Below are 22,540 nucleotides of genomic sequence, written 5' to 3'. Positions count from 1 at the left end.
TAAACCTGTCTGAAGACCAAGGGATGTGTTATTTTTGGCAACGTGATATCGCCCAGAATTGTAATTTGAAAATAGAATTTGATATGTGAATGTATTTAAATAGGTAAGCAGCGTAAGTACAGAAATATCTATCCACACAAATATGTGGCCTATAAGTCTATTCTTAAAATAAAGGTAGACAATGTCATCTTTCAATGGGTCTAAATCTAGCTGCCATTATCTCTAAGTCAACACAGGTACCTCTTAGAATTGTCTTTCAGAAAACCCTCTATGTGGTAAGTTAGACTGGTGTAAAAATATGTGTGTTCCTGTTTGTACTCTATTGTTTTCTTCAAATGAAATGTTCTCCTTTATTCAGATGCTACTGTGCCTCATTGAATTCCTCAAGCCATAGCCTTTATTGAACTATTCCCTAATAATAAAATAATATTGAAGTATAATTGATACATAAAGAACTACATGTATTTAATGTATACAACTTGATGACTTTGGACATATGTAAATACCAATGAAACCATCATCACAAACAAGATAATAGACATGTATCAAACCTCCTAGGATTTCCTTCTGTCCCCTTACTCTTTGTTTTTTTGTGATAAGAACAGTTAACATGAAAATTTGCCCCCTTAACAAATTTAGAGTTGCACAATATTGTATTGTTAACTATAGACACTATGTTGTAAAATGTAACTTACTCATCTAGCATAAATGAAATTTTATACCCATTGAAAAACAACTTCCGTTTGTCCTGTCTAGGCTTAGGTATCATTTCTTAGGGTAATTTTCCCTAACCACGCCAAATGGATTTATTTCAATAGTATACATGGCCTTCACTCTAATTGTTTATTTAATCATCCTTAATTCCTTATTTAATATCTAATGCATCTACTAGAATGTAAGTTTCATGAGGGCAGAGGTCTGTTTTCATGCCTATTCCTTTGGCACCAAACATATTACCTGAAAAGTAACACACACATGCGCACACACACACACACACACACACAAAGTTTAACCAACTTGCTTAAGAAGGGTCATGTTTTATATCCTAATAGTGCCTAGACATAATCCCTTTTGATTAATCCTTATTCTAATAAAATGAGGAGACGCATTCATTTGGAAGGAAATCAAGATTTATGAATATCTGAGGACATAGGAGACTCCCACAAACATTAAAAAGAAAATGTCATCCACAAGAATATCAACATCAGCATCAGCATTTAACAACATCACCACACATGTAAGTTTGGGCCAGAAATATAACAAATATTACTGAGCACTTATTATTTTCCAGCCACTGCTCAAGACATTTGAGATAGATAAATCCATGACCAAAACAGAAAATTCCTCCTATATAATAACAGAATTTACATCCTGAGGCAGGAGAAGATAGGCAATAACCATAATAAATAAGTAATTTCTGCAATACTGAGAAGATGGTCAGTACTATGGGGGAAATAGAGCAGAGTAAGGGGAATTGGGAGTTCAGTTCCAAGTAGGGTGAAAAGGTAGGTCTCATTGAACATGTGGAAAAAAATTTTACTCTGATTATGAGGAAAATAAATAGTGTAAAGGTAATAAAATGTTCTAACAAAAGATTAAATCAAATATCTGAATACAGAGAGGAAAAAAGGCCTGAGTGAGTCAGGGACTTTAGTGGAAGGGAGAGAGATTTTCACTTTGGTTTATAGTTTAAGATTTAACTTTTCAACAATATTAACTTTGAGTTACAATAAAATTGAATAAAAAGTATTATATCATTTACTAAGAGAAAACAAAGCATATTTTTAATTAGAAATTCAAGTTATTTGGAGATAAGATGAGAATCTTACCATTTTTACTGATGTCGAGTTCTTTAAGATTAACTAAACTAGCAATAGTGGTTGGCAGATTTGAAAGATCATTATCAGGAATACTTAGTTTTCTTAGAGCTTGACAGTTGAACAATTGCTGTAAGAGAAAATAATGATTAATTAGATCTCAATTTGGTTAAATCCATTCATACATAAACTCAGTAACAAAATCCAATTCACCGTCTTTATAAATGTGGTAATAAAATGGCCACCTCCCATTTCCATATTCTCAATTCTTTTTAGAATGCTTCACATACCATCTCCATGTTCATGCATCACTATTCTCTGCCATCCAAATTCAAAACACAAGGTATTCTATCTTCCCCTTCTGTTTACTATTAATGTAAAATTTGCCCAATCCTACTGATTTTTTTTCTTTCAAATACTATTTCTGGAGTTGTCACTTCCTTTCTATTCCCACAGCTACCACAATAACCCCAGTTCTCCTTCAAGTATCACTTCCATTTAATCAAGTTCAACAATTGTTTATATAACATTCAAGAACTGCAATACAGCTGAATATGTGGGCTTACATTTCTTTTGTGTCCCTCCAACACTGCTTCAAGACTCTCTAGCAAATGAAACACTTAACTTTTGATATTGTTTAAAAAAAAAATCACTAGCGATTGGTTCACTTCTACCATCAGTCCAAAGTGTTAAAATGGGGAAGAGTCAAGTGTTAAACCAATGGTTCTCAAATCCAGCATGGTTTTAATCATTGCTAAGTGGAGGTGTTTATTTAAAATGCGAATTCTTGGACTTGACCCAAAGAAGTATTGACGAGGCAGATCTGGGATGGGAGTCGAAATCTGCATTTTTAATCAAGCAGTCCAGTGATCTAATTATTTTGATATATGTGTTTCCAGTATTTTGGGGGAATACTTTTTGGGGAACAATATTAGATTTTTTAGCTATGTCAATCTTATTTTAAATGCCCAAGATATAAACAGTTGGGACAGAATTTCTTATTCATTTCTGGAAAAATTATCTTAATGGGATCTCTTCTATTTGACATTTCTAATTCTATTTTGCTAATTTCCCATAGATAAAGTGTCTGGATCTATGACTATGCAATTGGCTCACAGTACGTTTAACTGCTTGTTCTTTCATGTAATTCACTATTTATAGGCAAAAACAATGTAGTACATAGTTGTTATTTCTTAACTCGTTAGTTTTCTAAAAAGTAGATTGTGCTTATTGTTTATTAAGATAAAATATACAATTTCTTGCTTTTGATAAGCCATTTTGGCTCCTTACAAAGATTACTGTCAATACTTCACATAATGCTAGAATTTCAACATGCTATACAGAAGTGTTTTTACCTTTTTTTAAAAAAAAATAAAACCTAGAAAAGAGGACTTTGATGGATTTTTTCCACTAACTACTAACTTTCCCTTTAAAAAATAGAAAAATAGATGTCTATATTCATTGTAGACATTAATTTTTCTCAGTCTCTATAATTCTCTGAGAACCATTAGATCCACATGCAATGTGGTTAGTTATAGATTTATAGATTTTAAAAATTCAGTAGACTCGTGACTGATGTTGGTAAGACACACTAACAACTCTTTGATCTGATTACAATAGCAATTTTATACAAAATTCAGACAAATAATTTTCAAAACAGTTTTTTTTAAAATACAAGTTTAATCATCTCAGCTAAATTCTCAATTTTATTCAAGAATTAATTATAGGTCCTGGTTTTGTCAAAGATTAATTGACCCTATAGTTGTGGGTTCACTTTGGGGTGTTTTATTCTGTTCCATTGATTTATATGTCTGCTTTTGGGCCAATACTATACTGTCTTGAAGACTACAATTTGTAATATAACTGGAAGACCAGAATGGTGATGCTTCCACCTTTGCTCTTCTTTTTCAAGATTGCTTGGGCTTTTTAGGGTCTTTTGTGCCTCTATACAAATTTTAGGATTGTTTGTTCTAGCTCTGTGAAAAACGCTCTTGGTATTTTGACAGGGATTGCATTAAATGTGTAGATTGCTTTCAATAGTATAGACATTTTAAAAATATTTGTTCTTCCAATTCCTTAACAGTGAATGTTTTTCCATTTCATTGTGTCATTTTCAATTTCTTTCATCAATGTTTTACAGTCTTCAGAGTAGAGATCTTTTACCTTTTGGGTTAGGTTTATTCTGTGATAGCTTATGTTTTTTGTTGCAATTGTAAATGGGATCAATTCCTTGATTTCTCTTTCTGCTTCTTCATGATTGATGTATAGAAATATAACTGACTTTTGTATATTGATTTTGTATCCTGCGGCATTTCTGAATTGGTGTATCAGTTCTACCAATTTTTTGGTGGTGTCCTTTGGGTTTTCTTTCATGGAAAAAGTTTCTTCAACAAATGGTGTTGGGAAAACTGGACAGCAGCATGGAAAAAAATGAAACAGGACAACTTTCTTACACCATACACAAAAGTAAATAAATTCAAAATGGATTAAAGATCTAAATGTAAGACAGGGAACCATTAAAGTCCTAAAGGAGAACAGAGGCAATAACCTCTTTTACATTGGCCATAGCAACTTCTTATTATATATGTCTCCTGAGGCAAGGGAAACAAAAGCAATAATATACTATTGAGACTTTATCAAAATAAAAAGTTTCTGCACAGCAAAGGAAGGAATCAACAAAACTAAAAGGCAACCTTCAGAATGGGAGAAGATATTTGCAAATGACATTATGTGATAAAGGGTTTGTATCTAAAATATATTAAAAAAAAACTTAGTAAACTCAACAACCCAAAACTAAATGATCCAGTTAAAAAATGGACAGGAAAAAAAAATGGGCAGAAGGCATAGATAAACACTTTTCCCAAAGAAAACATTCAGATGGCTAACAGACACATGAAAAGATGACCAACATCACTCATCATCAGGGAAATATAAATCAAAACTACAATGTAATATAGCCTCACAGCAGTCAGAATGGCTAACAGCACAAGAAACACAGGTTTTGCAAGGATGTGGCAAAAGGGGAACCCTCTTGCACAATTGCTGGGAATGCAAACTGTACAACCACTCTGGAAAACAGTAGGAGGTTCCTCAAAAAGTTAAAAATATAACTACCCTAGGATCCAGCAATTGCACTACTAAGCATTTATCCAAATGATACAAAAATATTAATTTGAAGGGATACGTGCAACCTGATGTTTGCAGTAGCATTATCAACAATAGCCAAATTATAAAAAGAGCCCAAATGTCCTTTGATTGAAGAATGGATAAAGAAGATGCAATGTCTACACACACACACACACACACACACACACACACACACAATAATATTACCAGCCATCAAAAAGAATGAAATGAAATCTCGCCATTTGTAAATGATGTGGATGGAGCTGGAGACTATTATGCTAAGCAAAAGGTAAGTCAGTCAGAGAGAGACAAATACCATACGATTTCAGTCATGTGTGGAATTTAAGAAACAAAATAAATGAACATAGCACAGGGGAGGGAGAAGAGAGAGAGGGAAACCAAGAAACACACTCTTAATTATAGAGAACAAACTGATGGTTACTAGAAGGGAGGTAGGTGGGAGGATGGGTTAAATGGGTGATGAGTATTAAAGAAGGCACTTGTAATGAGCACTGGGTGTTGTATGTAACTGATGAATCACTGAATTCTATATCTGAAACTAATTTACACTGTATGTTAACTAGCTGGAACTTAAATAAAAACTTGGAAAAAATAAAATTAAGGAAAAAGAACTAATAGAGATCTCTATATTCTCCTCCAATATTATATTATTTTATTTTTTAAAAAAGATTTTATTTATTTACCTCGGAGAGTAAGAGTGTGAGCATAAGTTGAGGGGAGGGCAAGGGAGAGAGACAAATAGAATCCCCACTGGGTGGGGACCCTGATACGGCCTTGATCTCAGGATCCTGAGATCATGACCTTAGCCAAAGGCAGACACTTAACTGACTGAACCATCCAGGCACCCCAATTCTTCTCCAATTTTAAATTAAGTTATTCAGAAACAAAAGGTATAGAAACTCCTGAATACCCTATTACATGGATAATCTAAGACTCCTGTGGTATAGAGGCTAAGAGCATGACATTTGGAATCAGCTTGATGTGGATTCAATTCCCATGCATCTAGTTATTAGCTGCGTGATCTTGGGCAAGTTACCTAATGTCTCTGGACTTGTGAATTTCCTCACTTGTATAAATGGGAAAAATAACATTCTCTAACTTGAAGGGTGTTGAGATGATTAAATGAGTTATTTATTCATATTCAAATATTCACATTCAAATATCTCATCAGTTTTAAGTACTGCATTTTTTCACATATTAACATCTTTGATATTTGGAATGACTCTTATAATCAAGAGCAAGTTATAATTTGGGGGGTTCCTGGGTGGCTCAGTCAGTTAAGTGTTCAACTTTTGGTTTCATCTCAGGTCATGATCTCAGGATTGTGAGATCAAGCCCCAAATCCAGCTCTGTGCTCACCACAGAATTTGCTTGAGATTCTCTCTCTCCTCTTCCTCTCTCCCTCCTTGCACCCTCTCTCTAAATAAACGAATAAAATCTTCAAAAAAAAAAAAAAAAGAGCCATCAAAGATGGCTTTTAAGGAGTGTATCTTTTAAGGAATGTACACTTTTAAGGAGTGTATCTTCCTTAGTGGTACAATAATGACATGTCTTATAATCATTAACCTTGGATTAATGAAATGAATTACTTGTAAAAGTTTGGCACATAGAGCTAATAACTGTTGGCTATTCTGAATATTTATATACATAAACACAGAGGCACACCTATGCAGTAATCTTTTTCTTATTTTTCTTTTTAAAAAATATTTTTTAAATTTGACAGAGATAGAGACAGAAAGAGAACACAAGCAGGGAGAGTGGCAGGCAGAGGCAGAGGGAGAATCAGGCTCCCCACTGAGCAGAAAGCCCAATGCAGGTCTTGGTCCCAGGACCCCTGGGATCATGACCTGAGCTGAAGTCAGGCACTCAAGAGCCCCTATATCTTATTTTTCTAGATGATGAGGACTTCAAAGCTGGGAGTCAAGTCTAATTCATCTTGGCATTAACTTGTTTCACCTCTGCACATGCCAAAGTGGCTAGCACCATATCTTGAACATGGTGTATGCTGCATAAATATCTTTGGAAGTATACTTAGATAAGTCAAGGGAAAATGAGGACAGTGATAGATTCCAGCTGAGAGTGGTACTTCACTGAACTGGAAGTTTCAGATAGGTAAACAATCTCAGTGGAATTTAAATTTCCTAAACAAAGCAGTGAACTTTGAATATGAGTCATGATGTTTAAAAATTGGCAAAGAAATTAAGAAAGCATTTTAATGATTCTTTCAAGATTCAAGCTTTGAATGAAAATGAAATAAAGAAAGATTATGAACTAGCTGTGATTCTTTCATATAGTACAAAACAGCAAATATAATTAATAGCTAATTAGAGTAAGACTGTTAATGGTAATGGTTATCCTGTCTTTCATTTGCTAATGATATTTCACATTTCAAAAACATTAAAACTATTTTGAGTCTTAAAATATTTTTGTACTGAAGTATTCTCTTTTTTGGGCGAAAGGAAGCAATTTAACTCTGACAGAAATTGGTTTTAGAAGAGTATGCAATTTAAACTATTGACTCCAGAAAGCAATGGTTAGATATTTTCTAAGGAGCTGCCACAGAAAATAAAGGCCTGAGTGAGGAAAATAAAACATATTCAGACCCTAAAATGTATATTCTAAGAGGTATATTATTCATTTATTCATGGAAAACCATGAGTTGATATTTGTTGCAAATGAGATATTATACTAAGTGCAAGGGACAAAAAGTGAGTAAGATACAGCCACTGAGTTCAGATTGCTTACAATTTAATATTTACACACTCAATTAGTTGCAACGTGAAAAAAGATTCCATGAAGATAAATAACAGGTGTTATGTAAACACAAAAGTAGGATATCGGCACCAAAGGATGTGGAGGATAGTGGTGGGGTGGATTCATGAAAGTATACCTAGAAGGGGGGATTAAAAAATGAATCACCCAAGAGCAGGCAAAGTTAGACAGATGAAGGCTAAAGGGGAATAACTTTGTAACTTTCTGTAGCATCTGAAGATACTCCCAACTCAAAAAATGTGTAACTTAATCTAGTTTCAGATGATTTGTTTTAAAGCATGAGGAGACTTGGATCTTGGAGTGAATACTCAGAGTCTACAATTACATGCATTTAAAACATATTTAATGAATACCTATTGTATGCTATGGTCCATGTTCCATGTTGAAATTAAACATCAAAGGAGGGACACCTAGGTGGCTCAGTTCGTTAAGCATCTGACTCTTGTTTTGAGCTCATGCCATGATCTCAGGGCTGTGGGATTGAGCCCTGCATGGGGCTCTGCTCTCAGCAGGAAGTATGCTTGAGATTTTCTCTCTTCCCCTTCTTCTGCCCCCTTCTCACCCATACACTGTCTCTCTTTAAAATAAATAAATCTTTAAAAAAGAAACATGAAATGATCCTGTCAATTTCTGGTTTTTAGCAGTATGGTGGACTAAATATCGAAAGAAAAACATTTTAGAGCAGCAAAGCTACACACACACACATGCACACACACACTCCTTGAATGCATAACTAAGCTCATTTTGTAAAGTACAAAAATCCTCAAATCCCAGAATACCAAGAAAAGAAAATAATACACAGAGTTAAGTAGGTCTACATTTAACTTTTGCTCTGGTGATATCTGTTGGTCTATGGTGCCTAAAGCCTTAGATACTTTTGCAAAAACAGGGATGGAAAATTCCTTGGGGTCTGAACAGAGTGGGAGATTGGCTTATAGACCACACAGTTAGATTTGGGATTTCCTAAGGGTGATATCCTTTGTGAGTGAAGTAGAAAAAACAGTCCTTCAAAGAAGGTCATTGGGGAATGCATGCCTTTCTCAGTTTTGACTCTGTGTGAAGTAAGGAAAAATAAAGAAAATTTAAAAAAAGAGGGAAGGGGAGAGTAAGAAAGAAAGGCAAAAAGAAAGAAAGAAAGAAAGGAAAGAAAGAGAAGACAGGGAGAGAGAAGGAGGAGGGAAAGAAAAAATATAGGAAAGATAAAGAAGAAACAAATAAGGAAAGGAAAGGAAAGGAAAGAAGGAAGGCCAGGAAGAAGAAAGGAATGAAGGGAGGGAGGAAAGGAAAGGAAAGGAAAGGAAAGGAAAGGAAAGGAAAAGTGTACCAAAAAAGAATAGGAAGAAATAAAAACAAAAACAGAAAGAAAGATGAAAATTAACCTTCTAGGGCTTACCAGCCACAGCCTATCTTCTTCCCCTGAGTTAGAGTCTGGAATTCACAGTATCTATAAGGCTCCCTAAAACCCAGGTCAGAGTTACAGGTGGTCCTGGATTACTATTGCCGCAAATGCCTGGTAAAAGTAAATACAGATCTCCTCCGAAGGAACACTTAAATTAAGACCTCAATGAATTCCCACAGACAAAGTTCCAAGAAATATGGGATCATTTTTTTAAAAAAATCACTAAATATATAATTAAATAATCAACTGAATGAGATGATGCAGAAAAACAAATAATCCTGCCTCTAAATAAAGCAGATGTTAGAATTATAAAATGTAAACTACAATTTATATGTATTTAATATGTTTAAAGAAATAAAAGTGTGATTTGAAAGCATGATGATAAAAGAGATTATCACAGAGAGGTCTGGTGGAGATCAGAATAAACATTGCTGGAGAAGGCAATAGTGAACTAGGTGTCAAGAAGAAATTAACTGAATTTAAAAACAAGGGGATGGAAAATAGAAAAGACTGGTTATATGACATGAAGAACACAATAAGAGCTTTTAAAATTTAAGTAAAACTTATTAGAGAAAAAGAGGATGAGGTGCCTGAGGAATTTCAAATTTGTTCAGAAACCCTTATCTTGATTGATGAAGCTCAAAAAAATTATAAATAAGTTAAATGAAAGATAACCTACATTTAGACTTATATGAATTTACAGAGTATCAAAGTCAATAGATCTTAAAAATTACCAAAGGAGAGATTACCTTCTAAAGATTGAGAATGAGAAAGACAGAAGATTTAATAATTAAAGCAAAAACTCATTAGATGTTATTACTAAAGTACTAAGAGTAAATAATGTAATATTTGCAACAATTTTTTAGGAAAAGAGCAAAATGATAGCATTTTTACATAAAGACAAACTGAGTTTACTACCAAGATACTTTCATTAAAACAACCACCAAAAGATATATAATTTTTTAAAGATCTATTTATTTACTTGAGAGAGAGAGTGGGCAGGGGCAGGGGGCAGAGGGAGAGAGAAAGGGAGAAAATCTCAAGCAAACTCACCACTGAGCATACAGCCTGACTTGGGGCTCAACCTCAAGACCCTGAGATCATGACCTGAGCCAAAACCAAAAGTGGGATGCTCAACTGACTAAGCCACCCAGGTACCCCTCAAAAAATATCTTTTAGGAAGAAGGCAAAGGACTTTAGCAGACACATTTGAGCTGCAGGAGTAATAGCATTAAAATTTTTTTTTAATTAAACAGGACATGTGGTTTAAAACCAAACAAACATTAGCTATATAAAATAATGAAAAGATTTCTAATTATAGTATTAAAAATCAATGTAGGTCAAAACAGTTTGATAGTGGCATAAAACAGACATTTAGATCAATGGAACAGAATTGAAAACACAGAAATAAACCCACTCATATACATTCAGTGGATATTTGACAATGGAGAAAAAAAAAAGCAAAAAAGGGTAGTCTTGTCAATAAATAGTGATGGGAAAACTGGATAACCACATATAGAAGAATAAAATTAGACCCCTATCTTATACCATTTATAAAACTTAATTCAAAGTGGATTAAATACTTAAATGTAAGATACAAAACTGTAGGACTACTAAGAAAAAAACTAAACATAGGTTAAAAAGCTCTTGACATTGTTTTTGGCAAAGATTTTTGGGACATGACATCAAAAGCACAACCAATAAAAACAAAAATAAACAAGTGAGACTATATCACACTAAAAAGTTTGTGCACAGAAAAAGAAATGATCTGTAAAATACAAAATTAACCTATGGAATGAGAAAAATATTTGCATACCATTTGTGTAATTTCAATAGTAAACAAAAACAAAAACATAAAAACAAAGCAAAACAAGAAGCAACCTGATTAAAAAATGGGCAAAGGACTTAAACAGACACTTTTTTCCAAAGAGGACATACAGATGGTCAACAGGTACATGAAAATATGCTTGACATCACTAATCATCAGAAAATGCAAAACAAAACCAAACGACACATCATCTCACACCTGTCTGAATGGTTATTACCAGAAAAACAAAAAACGAGTGTTGGCAAGGCTGTGGAAAAAAGGGAACCCTGGCACTTTTGGTGGAATTGTAAACTGGTGCAGTCACTATGAAAAACAGTATGTAGATTTCTTAAGAAATTAAAAATAGAACTACCATAGGATTCAGCAATCCCACTTCTGGATATATATACAAAAGAAATGAAAACACCTGTTTCAAAGAGGTGCATGTTCATTGTAGCATTATTCACAATAGCCAAGGCATAGGAAACAACCCAAGTGTCCATCAACAGATGAATGAATAAAGGTATGGTGTATATAAATATTTAGATATAATGGAACGTTATTCAGTCATAAAAAGAAGGAAATCTTGCTTTTTATTACAATATGGATGGACCTCGAGGGCATTATACTAGGTGAAATAAGTCAGAGAGAGAAAGACAAATATTGGATGATCTCAATTATATGTGATATTTAAAGAAGTTGAACTCAGAGAGAGTAGAATGGTGATTGTCACGGACTGTGGGATGGAAGAAATGGGAAGATGTTGGCTAAAGGGTATAAATTCCCAACTATGAGATAAATAAGATCTGGAGATCTAATGCACAGCATGGTGACTATAATTATGAAAACTATATCATATACTTGAAAGTTTTAAAGAAGGTAGGTCTTAAATGTTATTACCATGCATACACACATACACTCACATACTCACAACTCCTAATTATGTGAAGGGATGGAGATGTGGTACGTTACTGATACTTAATCACTTTATTGTGATAACTATTTTGCAATATATGCATATATTTAGTCATCACACAATTGGCATGTGTTATATGTCAGTAATAGCTCAATAAAGCTGGGTAGAACTAAAAAATCTGAACAACAAATGCATATGTATCAGGAAAAAACTACATTAAGACAGCCATATGTTAAAAAACACTAGCTCACCAGGAATATATAAATCTGAACTTGTATGCACCTACTATCATTATCTTTAGAACATTTAAAGAAAAATTTCATTTATCTACGTGGAGGTAACATCATAACAAGGTATTTCAACAAATTTGTCTCAGAAATTGATTAAAAACAGACAAAAAGAAAAGCTATAGAAGAATTTATGGCAAGTAGATTGTCCTGCTGGACACAGAATACTGAACTCAAGCTTACATAGTACATTTTTTAAAAAGTACATATGAAAAATTTGCAATTAACCACATACTAGACATAAAGTCTCAACAAATGTCAAAGAATTTGTAACAAAAAGACCAAATTCTTGGATCATAATGCAAGTTATAAACTATTCACCAAAAGATAACTTTAAAAGCTTTGTAAAAATTTAAATTTGATAACTCATGGGTTGGAGGAGAAATCATACTGGAAATTATAAAATACACGTAAGCAGTAATAAATTATTGTGCGTTAAAAATGGCAGGATATAGCTAGAGAAATTGGGAGTGATTTGTCACCGTAAGGGCTTACATTAAGAAAAAAATAGAAGGCCGAAATGAATGAGTTAAGCATGCACTTTAAGACGAGAGAAAAATGGTAACAGAATGTAGAAAGGAAACAAAGATAAAGGAAAGAGTTCTTCACAACACATTCGTCTATGAAGGAGGGACAAAGATTCTGAAACAACCAGACTGGGAACTCCTTAAGGTAAGGAAGCATGTATTTTGTGGGTCATTATATGCATCTTATGATTGTTTTGTCTTTTTAAATTTTTTTATTGTGGAATGTGAATATACAAGCATATATATAATACGTATGTCCTTCTAAAATTATGATGATAAAACAAAGACCCTTATCCCTCAATCTAGCTAAACAAAGCTACTTTATGCCCCTCCCAGTCATGTCTTTTGGTTCCTCCCTGACCCATCTTGAGGCATTTTGCTCATTCCCTCACTTTTATTTATATTTTTGCCACAGTGCCTACCAATCCTAAATATATATATTGTTAAGATTTGTCTGTTTATATGAATGTAATAATACCGTATGCTTTGTTCTGCAACTTGTTTTCTCATACAATATTGTGTTATCAACATTATTCCATGTTGAAGTATATCATCTATTTATTCACTTTTACCACTTCGTGCTTCATAAAACACAATTGTCTTATATATTCTACTCTTGATAGACTTTTGGACTTTTTCCACTTTTTTTCTAACATAAGCAATGCTGCTAAAAACATTCTTATGTATGTCAGCTAGTGCACATGTACAGAAGTTTCTCTAAGGAGGTAGGCATATGCTCAAATTTACTAAGTAAGAGAATTTTTTTCCCAATGTACCTCTAACAATTTAAATTCCCACTAACAAAGATAAGAATTCTTATTTCTTAATACAAATTTCTAAACTTTGGTACTGTCAGACTATTTAATTTTTCCCCAATCTGTGGTATGTACCATGGTAACATATTTTACTTAATAATTAATAAAATTTAACATATTTCCTTGTTTTATTCATTTAAAAGAGCTCATCACATATTCTGGATACTGATTCTTCGCCAGTTCTCTCAATATATGGCTCATCTTTCCATTCTTTTTATGGTATCTCTTGATAAAAAGGCATTTATAGTAGTCAAATTTATCTCTCAGTTTTAATATGTACAGATGGCCTCCTACTTTTTTTCTCCCAAAAGTTTTAATGCTTTGACTTGACTCATTTGGAATTTATTTTTGAGAAGGATGTGAAGCAAGGATCCATTCTTTTCCTTTTATAGATGACCAGTTATTCTAGCATCATTTTTAAAATAGTCCATTATTTCTCTACTGATTTACAAGACAAGTTCTGTTTGTATATCTGATTTCCACATAAAGGTTTCAGCCAGAATGTGAAGGGGTCTGAGTCAAGGCTTTATCCTACAGGAAGTGCTCTAGTTGTAATCTTTAATCATTTGAGTCAACTTTACAGTTGCTGTCTCCAGAAACACACGCGCGCGTGCACACACACACACACACACACACACACACTTATTTGCATTCAATTTCGACAACTTGCAAATCACTAGAAGCCCATGCTTGGATCTGTGGAGCAGGTTAAGGACCTTGTAATAGGTCATAATGTGTTATTTCCAAAAAATCAGATGCGATTGGGTCCATCTGCTTTTCGTTTTCATCGTCTTTCTGCTCTCTTCAGGACAAAGCCCAAACTGTACTGTGGCTTTCAATGCCCTTTACCTCTCCAGTTTCTCCTCTGGTCATTCTCTGGTTCCTTGTCTCTTCCTCACACCCTCCTCTCTACTGGCCTGCATCACATCTCCTGCCACACTCAGCAACTCCAGTTTCTCCACCCACCATACTCTGCCTTGCTTTTGCAAAGCCAGGTCTTCAGCTGAAGCTTTTCTCCATCTCACCTCATCCTGCTTCCCCTCTACCCCATCTCTAAGATGAGGCCCTCCCATCTTTCAGGTCACAGCTTAAGACGAGTTGACTTGCTCCCCTTGTGTACTTTCATAACATTCTGTTACTTATTCCTATCGAAGCCTGGATGTCAGTGTTTTGGGACTGTTAGACTGTAAGCTTCTCTAGTTCTAACAGCATCTACAGGGTATCATGCAGTGCCTGACACATTGTCACCTTGTCTCCCTCTGTAAATCCCTTGTTCTTTCATGAATATTCTAATGCAGGGGAATTGCAAATAACAAGATAGTTCAGGTACCATTTCCTGTGCCTGTTATATAGATTTTAAAATACATCATCTTTACTTCTAGATTTTAAACTAGATTTTAAAAAATATATTTTAAAATATGTCATCTAGATTTTAAATTAGATTTTTAGATTTTAAATTTTATTTATTTATTTTTTAAAGATTTTATCCATGTACTTGAGAGAGAGAGTGAGAGAGCGAGCATGGGAGGGGAGAGGGTCAGAAGGAGAAGCAGACTCCCTGCTGAGCAGGGAGCCCAATTCAGGACTCCATCCCAGGCCTCCAGGATCACGACCTGAGCTGAAGGCAGTCGCGCAACCAACTGAGCCACCCAGGCTCCCCCAGATTTTAGATTTTAAGCTATATTTTAAATTATACCATCTCTACTTCTTACAACAATGTTGCATGTAAGGTATTATTATTCCTACTTTGCACATGGGAAAACTCAAGAGGCTAAATTTTATAATATCATAAACCTATGAAGTGTTGAAGCCAGCACTCAAATTCAGTTCTGCCTGGTATAAAACCATTCCTACTGCAGTGCCCTGCTCACTCTTCACCATCAGATCTGTGTTTTGGAACGATAACAGTGACAACCGACAACCTGGTTGGCAGCTGCATAGTAGGGGAGAGTAAATGAGACAGTGGGAACCTTGAGCTGATCAAAATGGTCCTAGGAGGATTTAGGGAAGAAAACTCAGATTCAATGACTATCTTTGACAGCAAGGACCTAAATTAAAGTAAATATGAATATATGTTATAGCACTTTGCTATCCTTGGAATGCTATATAAATGCAAACTACTATAATTTGGATTATTATTATTATTATTATTATTATCACCTTTGTACTCAGGCTTGGAAAATTAAGGACTCAATAAAAACATCGTGAATGTAAATGACTATATCTGCAAACATAGTTCCTTAGGAAAAATAAGATATAAGATGTTTATTTTTCCACCACAAACAAAAGATATTAGCTGCTTGTGAGTTTAAAAAAAAACAAACAAACACTTTTCCTGAAAAGTTTCATATAAGATCATAAATATTCAAGGAGAGGGTTATTGATGCCATATGTTGGCACAAGTGGATTCCAACAGGGAAAAGGACTGTCTAATGAGCTGGCGTTGCTGAATTGCTGATTTCTTAGTTCTTCTTTTGAATCCCTTTAAAAGTGTTCAGGCTATGTAATGTTTCCAAGTTCTTTTGAAAGCTCTTTCAAAAAATAATTATTTTATGCACATGATAATAAAACGTTTTAAAATTCTTCAGTTTAATACAAATGTTAATTATCTTTAGAAAAGAGCCATCTTAATAATAATAATAGAGTAAAAAATGGTTTTATATAGGTAATTGGTGAAATGGTAAGCTTCTAATTATGACATTCATTTGCTTCTTTTTTTTTCCTTCCTCTCTCTCTACCCTCCTCTTTTCTGTTCCTCCTCCCCTTTCTCTCCTACTTCTTCCCTTCTCTCCTTCTCATTTCCCTTCCTTCCTGACTGCTGGCATTCAGAGAGCATCTCTTGAACATCTACTCAGTAGACAGACACAGTGCCAGGACCCAAAGATAAATAACAAAAGTATCTGCTTCCTCAAGTATACAGTCAGCCAGTGGTTATAAATTCAGAAAAAAAGTGCAATGTAATAAATACTAAAATGAAGAGGGGGCTTTGCGAAGTGCATTTTACTCCAAAAGAAACATTTCTACACCTTGCCTTTAACCTAGAGAATTTGGATGTGTGGATTCGCATGCCTTTCAAACTAGTCTACACCGTTCCCACACATTTACATCCACTCCATAAATGTTCATGAGCAGGGGAAGTGACTGACTCAGGTTGTTATTTTTGAGAGACAACTGGCACCTGTGACCGGAAGCAGGCGTGGGTGATCAGAAAACAGGTGAAAAATAATGAGAGTCTTAGTTAAGGCAGTGTCAGGAGGGGTGAGGAGGGAGATGCATCAGGAGGGGAAATCTTTCAGATATGGTGTGAGTAGTACACAAGCAGTCAAAAAAGGGAGGGTTTTGTGCAGTAGTGGAGCTATAGGTTGATGTGGATGGTGTGGGGCTAGGCAGTGCTGATAGAATCAGATAACACTGCAGCTATAGCTAAAGGGAACACTTAAAATCCCTTCTAGGGCATTTGGAAGTATTGAATATGCATCAGAGAAGAGCTCTTTTCTTCCTCACATAAAGATGGCAACAACAATAAATACCTAAACATTTTATCCCAGAAAACAGTAAATATCACTGCTGTTGTTTTTGAAATATGGATCTTTTCAGCAACAATTTGTACAAGGGTGTTGTTGAATCATTTCTCCCTTTAGAACAGCAAGTTTATTTTAGCATTTGTCATTGCCTTAGAAGGAAAGAAATATAGATATGTTTTATTGGAATAACAGCTGTCAGTTTGAATATACAAGGCATAGCAACCTTGCCAAACCCATTCTACTTGAGAAAAATACGCATTTAAAAGTTTTTAAATGAAAATGGTTTCTAACTTATAAGCCCCTAATTACTTCACTTGATGGTAGCAAGCTAATAACACCAAAAAAGAAATAGGAAAAAAGTGAAAGCTGAATTTAAAAGTAACTCTTCAAATGTTTTTACCTTTGACTCATCTTAATTGCTGCTAGACATTTGGGGCAAATTCCTGATATCTTTATAATACTTATGAGAAGTGATGTTTGTGTGTACGTGTGTGTGTGTGTTTGTGTATGTTTGTGTGTGCACATGTGCCCACAGATGTACCTTTTGTTACCTTTTTAGTAACTACTCGTTAGTAAAAAAAACAAAAAAACAAAAAAAAAACTGGCTAATTGACATTTATAAAAGTATTGGATTTGTCTATAGAGAGAATGATCAATATGGTATGCGAGCAATTGGGTTAAATGGTATTCATTTAGACATTCATATATATACACAATGTTCTTGTCTATCTATGCTTTGATCTGTTGTAGGTTACTGATCCAACCTGGGCTGGCTAACCGTGCCCAGGTCAGCAAACCAGACAGAAGATGGTATAGCTGGAGTCTCTTTTCCATTTGTACTGATAGTGGAAAAGTTAATAAGCTTTGGAATCAAACAAACTTAGATTTGAATTCTGACTTCACCCTAACTGGCCACACGCTACTTAACAAGTTCCATACATTTTCTCTAAGACTCAATTTAACATTTAAAAAGCTCAGTTGGACTGTGTTAATAATGCACTTCTGCCAAGCAGAATTTGCTGACACACACAATCCCCAGCAAAATATGATTAGTTGACTAATCTACACAGTAGATTGTCTACTGTGGTTTTAAATAATCTGTGTAATGGTTCTACAATCCACTTTTACAAAATCATATTATAATTATTTATGCAACAAATATTTGGTGAGACCTGAACTTTGAAACAAACAATGTGTTTCCTATTGAAACAAAGATTAAATAGACATAGTCCCATATCCTAGAGTCTTTCTTCCTCAATCCCATTTCCTTAGAATCCAGTAGGTATTCAGTAAATAGGTATTGGATGAATAATGGCCTTAGGTTTGGGAAATGTCACTTAGAACTATACACGGGGTAACATGGAGGCAAAGTGGAGAGTGAAATAGCTGTGTATGAGGGAAGGATGAGGGTTGTGGGAAGACCTGACAACTGGGAAGACTCTGAAGGGAGCATATGAGGCAGAAGAAACAGCATGAGCTTAGAGGCAGGAAAGAGTTTTGTGTGTGAGGGGCACTTCAGAAGACAGCAAAAGTAAGAGACTGGAGAGGTGAGCTGTAGGGAAACCATGCCTCACATTAGCATGATGTACTCAGCAGTGCGCTTTTATTCTGTAAGTTAAAGAGAAGACATGGAATAGTCTTAGCCTACATTGTGGCCCAGTCATAGTAACATTTGGATATATTACTGTTGACTGTGTGAAGAATAAATTGGACCAAAAAAAAAAAAAAAAAAAAAAAAAGCTGGCTTAAGACCCATCAATAGGAGACTGTTCCATTACTCTGCTAAGAGATGCTGAGGGACCACCAACAAAGGCTCTGGTGATAAAGTGAAGAGGTAAGACTAGATTTAAGAAATATATGTGGCAAAATTGACAGGACTGGCTGTTGATCTGGTGCAGAAGGTAAATAAATAGGGAGGGAATGACTGGGTCTTGCTATTGCTACCAAATAGACAGTCACCAACTGAAACAGAATATAGAACAGAAGATGGGTTTCAAGGGGGAAAACTAGACTTACTGAGGGGCACCTGGGTGGCTCAGTCAGTTCAACATCTGCCTTGGGCTCAGGTCATGATACCAGGATCCTGGGATCAAGCCCCACATCGAGCTTCCTGCTCAGCAGGAAGACTGAGTCTTCCTCTCCCTCGGCCCACCCTCCATGGGTGCTCTCGCTCTCTCAAATAAATAAAATCTTAAAAAATAAAAACACTAGACTTGTTGAGTATGAATATTTAAGTAAATCCAGAAAACACATATAAATCTGAAAACAGGGCTGAGCTGGCAGAGGGCACTTGAAGTAATAAGCACTGGGTGATGAATGCAACTGAAGAATCACTAAATTCTGCCTCTGAAACTTATAATACAGTAGATGTAAATAAAAATTTTTCGGGGGAAAAAAAATAAGCTTTATTGCCTAGCCCAATGAATTACCTAGTTTTTGCTTTCCTTAGCTTCTCTATTCCTCAACAATTTCATTATCCCCTCATTAGAACTCCTCACTCCCTTGTTCTTATGACTCTGTTCTAAATAGAGTTCAGACTTCGGTTAATATCTTCCATGCCCTGCCCTGTTGGTCTCTGCCCTGCTCCATTGCTGCAGAAAACTAGAACTTACTGGGAAGGCTGGTGATAGTGCTTCCCAGGCAATGACAGAAGGAGACATCATTGATGCTAATGAGTAAGTTCATATGGTGAATGTATATTACAAGCTTTTATGTAGTTAATTCTTAATCATTTAGAACAAAGAAAGAGAAACTTCAATCTTATTTAAGGCCACTGACATAGATAAGAGACAACTGAGAGCTCTGGGAGTTAAATTTAACAAAATTAACCTTTATTACCACCTCAAAATAAGAGAACAAATGTTTCCTTAATTTGCTTAAAATTTAAAGACAACAGAGGTAACTCTCTAGGCAATAAATACCACACACACACACACACACACACACACACACACACACACATTCACTCATGCCAAAATGAAAAATCAAGCAAGGCTAGTTGTCACTAGGAAATCATGCAAAAAGATTCTAAATAGATATATAGAGGGAGGAGGAGCAAGATGGTGGAGGAATAGGAGACCTAAATATCATCGGGTTCAAGGAGGTCAGCTAGAGAGCTATCAAACCATTCTGAACAGATACAACCTCAACAGGAGAGAGAAGAGAAGAAGAGCACCAATTCTAGGAACAGAAAATCAACCACTTTCTGGAAGGTAGGATGTGCAGAGAAGTGAATCTGAGGCAACATGCAGAAAGATAGACCTCTGGGGGAGGGACCGGCTCCTGGTAAGTGGTAGAAGAGTGGAGCACAAAATCAAAACTTTTAGAAGTCTGCTCCACTGAGGGATATTGCTTCAGAGGCTAAGCAGGGGGTGGAAACTTCATGGGGACAGTGTGGTCTCAGGACCTGCACGGTCACAAAAAGACCAGGGGTGTCTGAGTGTGGCAGAGCACCCAGGTATTGGAGGAGCGGGGAAACCAGCTGTAGAGATGGAGCCGAGGAGGGGCCTCTCAGCTCGGGATTAAGGTAATCCTTAAATCATGACCTGTGGCACAGTCAGGCCACTGCTCTTCAGGCAGGGACCCAACAAGCAGCAGATCTGGGGAGACTCACCTTCCTCCTCTGGGAGGAGCGGTGTGGGAGCATGATGCAGGAATTAGCTGGGTTTGGAGACTCCTAATGGGGCCATGCACCAGAGACAGAAATGCTTGGTCATAGACTGGGTGAGCTCGGAGTGCAGCTAAAGACCAGGGAAATGGGAGGGACTGACTGTTTTTCTCTGAGGGTGCACTGAGGAGTGGGGCTCTGAGTTCTCGGCTCCTACAGGGCAAGAGATTAGGAGGCCACCATTTTCATTCCTGTCCTTCAAAGCTGTACGGAAAGTGTTAGGGAACAAAAGCTCCTGAAACCAAGAACAAGCAGATTACTTAGCCTGGCCGCCGACAAGGGCAGTGTAAACGTCTTAGGCAAAGACATTTGAGAATCACTGCAACAGGATCCTCCCCCAGAAGATCAGCAAGAACATCCAGCCAAGACCAAGTTCACTAATCAATGAGAACTGCAGAACTCCAGAGCTAGGGGAAAGCAACACACACAATTCATGGCATTTTCCCCATGATCCTTTGGTCTTTCAAACTTAAATTTTTTTTTATTTTATTTTTTTCTGATTCTATTCTTTCAATTTTTCTACTTTCCAATTTTAACATTTTAAACTATTTTATCTTATCAATATCTCTTTAAAAATCCTTTTAGATTTTCATTGTTATAGTCATGTTTTATCCCTTTATTGTATTTAACCATATTTTTTGTATATAAAGAGGTTTTTTTCCTTTAAAAATTTGGGATACAATTTCTTCTAATAAATCAAAGCACACCCTAAATCTAGCACATGGCTTTGTTCTAGTCTTCAGCCCGATCAGATTCTTTCCTCTTTTTCTTTTCTTTTTTCAATGAACTTCTTATCTTATCAATTCCTTTTACAGAATCTTTTTAAGTTTTCATCTTTACAGCCATATTTCATCCCTTCATGCCCTTATTTTTGTGTATATATAAGTTTTTCTTTCTTTAAAATTTTGGGTGGCAGCTTCTTCTAAGATATATATATATATTTTTTTTTAATTTTTTTTTCCCTTTTTCCCCATTCTTCTCCCCATGGTTTCAGATCTCTTCTGATTTGGTTAGTGTATGTTTTTCTGGGGTCATTGCTACCCTTTCAGTATTTATTCTTATCTGGATAAAATGATAAGGCAGAAAAAGTCACCACAAAAAAAAAAAAAAAGAACAAGAGGCATTACCAATGGCTAAGGACCTAATCAATACGTACATTAGTATGATGTCAGAACTACAGCTCAGAATGACGATTATGAAGGGGCTAGCTGAACTTGAAAAAACCATGGAAGATATTAGAGAATCCTTTGCTGGAAAAATAAAATCCCTTTCCAGAGAAATAAAAGAACTAAAATCTAACAAAATTGAAATTAAAAAAAAGCTATTAATGAGGTACAATTAAAAAATTGTAGGCTCTTACTGTTAGGATAAATGAGGCAGAAGAGAGAATTAGTGATATAGATGACCAAATGATGGGGCACCTGGGTGACTCACTTGATTAAGCAACTGCCTTTGGCTCAAGTCATGATCCTGGAGTCCCAGGATTGAGTCCTGCATCAGGCTCCCTGCTTGACAGGAATTCTGCTTCTCCCTCTGACCCTCCCCCTTCTCATGCTCTCTCTCTCTCTCACACACACACACACACACACTCTCTCTCTCTCTCAAGTAAATAAATAAAACCTTAAAAAAAAAAAAGACCAAATTATGGAGAATAAAGAAGCTGAGAAAAAGAGAGACAAATAACTACTGGATCATGAGGGGATAATGCGAGTGATAAGTGATACCATGAGACAAAACAATATTAGAATAATTGGGATCCCAGAAGAAGAAGATAGAAGGGGGACAGAAGGTATATTGGAGCAAATTATAGCAGAGAATTTCTCTAATTTGGCAAAGGGAACAACCATCAAAATCCAGGAGAC

General features: G+C 35.5%; 1 protein-coding gene across 6 annotated transcripts in view; it reads right to left on the bottom strand.

Moving 5' to 3' along the window:
• The window catches only part of LRRC7 (leucine rich repeat containing 7), a 547,026-nt gene that overhangs the window by 286,899 nt on the left and 237,587 nt on the right, over nt 1-22,540 (bottom strand). For all 6 annotated transcript variants that reach the window (XM_032870085.1, XM_032870083.1, XM_032870080.1 and 3 more), the window contains exon 4: nt 1,830-1,947. In XM_032870085.1, coding sequence (XP_032725976.1) covers nt 1,830-1,947 — 118 coding nt within the window. The remainder of the gene's footprint in view (nt 1-1,829; nt 1,948-22,540) is intronic.

This window comes from Lontra canadensis, unplaced genomic scaffold, assembly GCF_010015895.1.
Source record: "Lontra canadensis isolate GAN:19392208 unplaced genomic scaffold, GSC_riverotter_1.0 scaffold40, whole genome shotgun sequence".
NCBI lineage: Eukaryota > Metazoa > Chordata > Mammalia > Carnivora > Mustelidae > Lontra > Lontra canadensis.
Note: the sequence above shows the minus strand (reverse complement) of the source record. Positions and strands in the feature narration are given on the sequence as shown.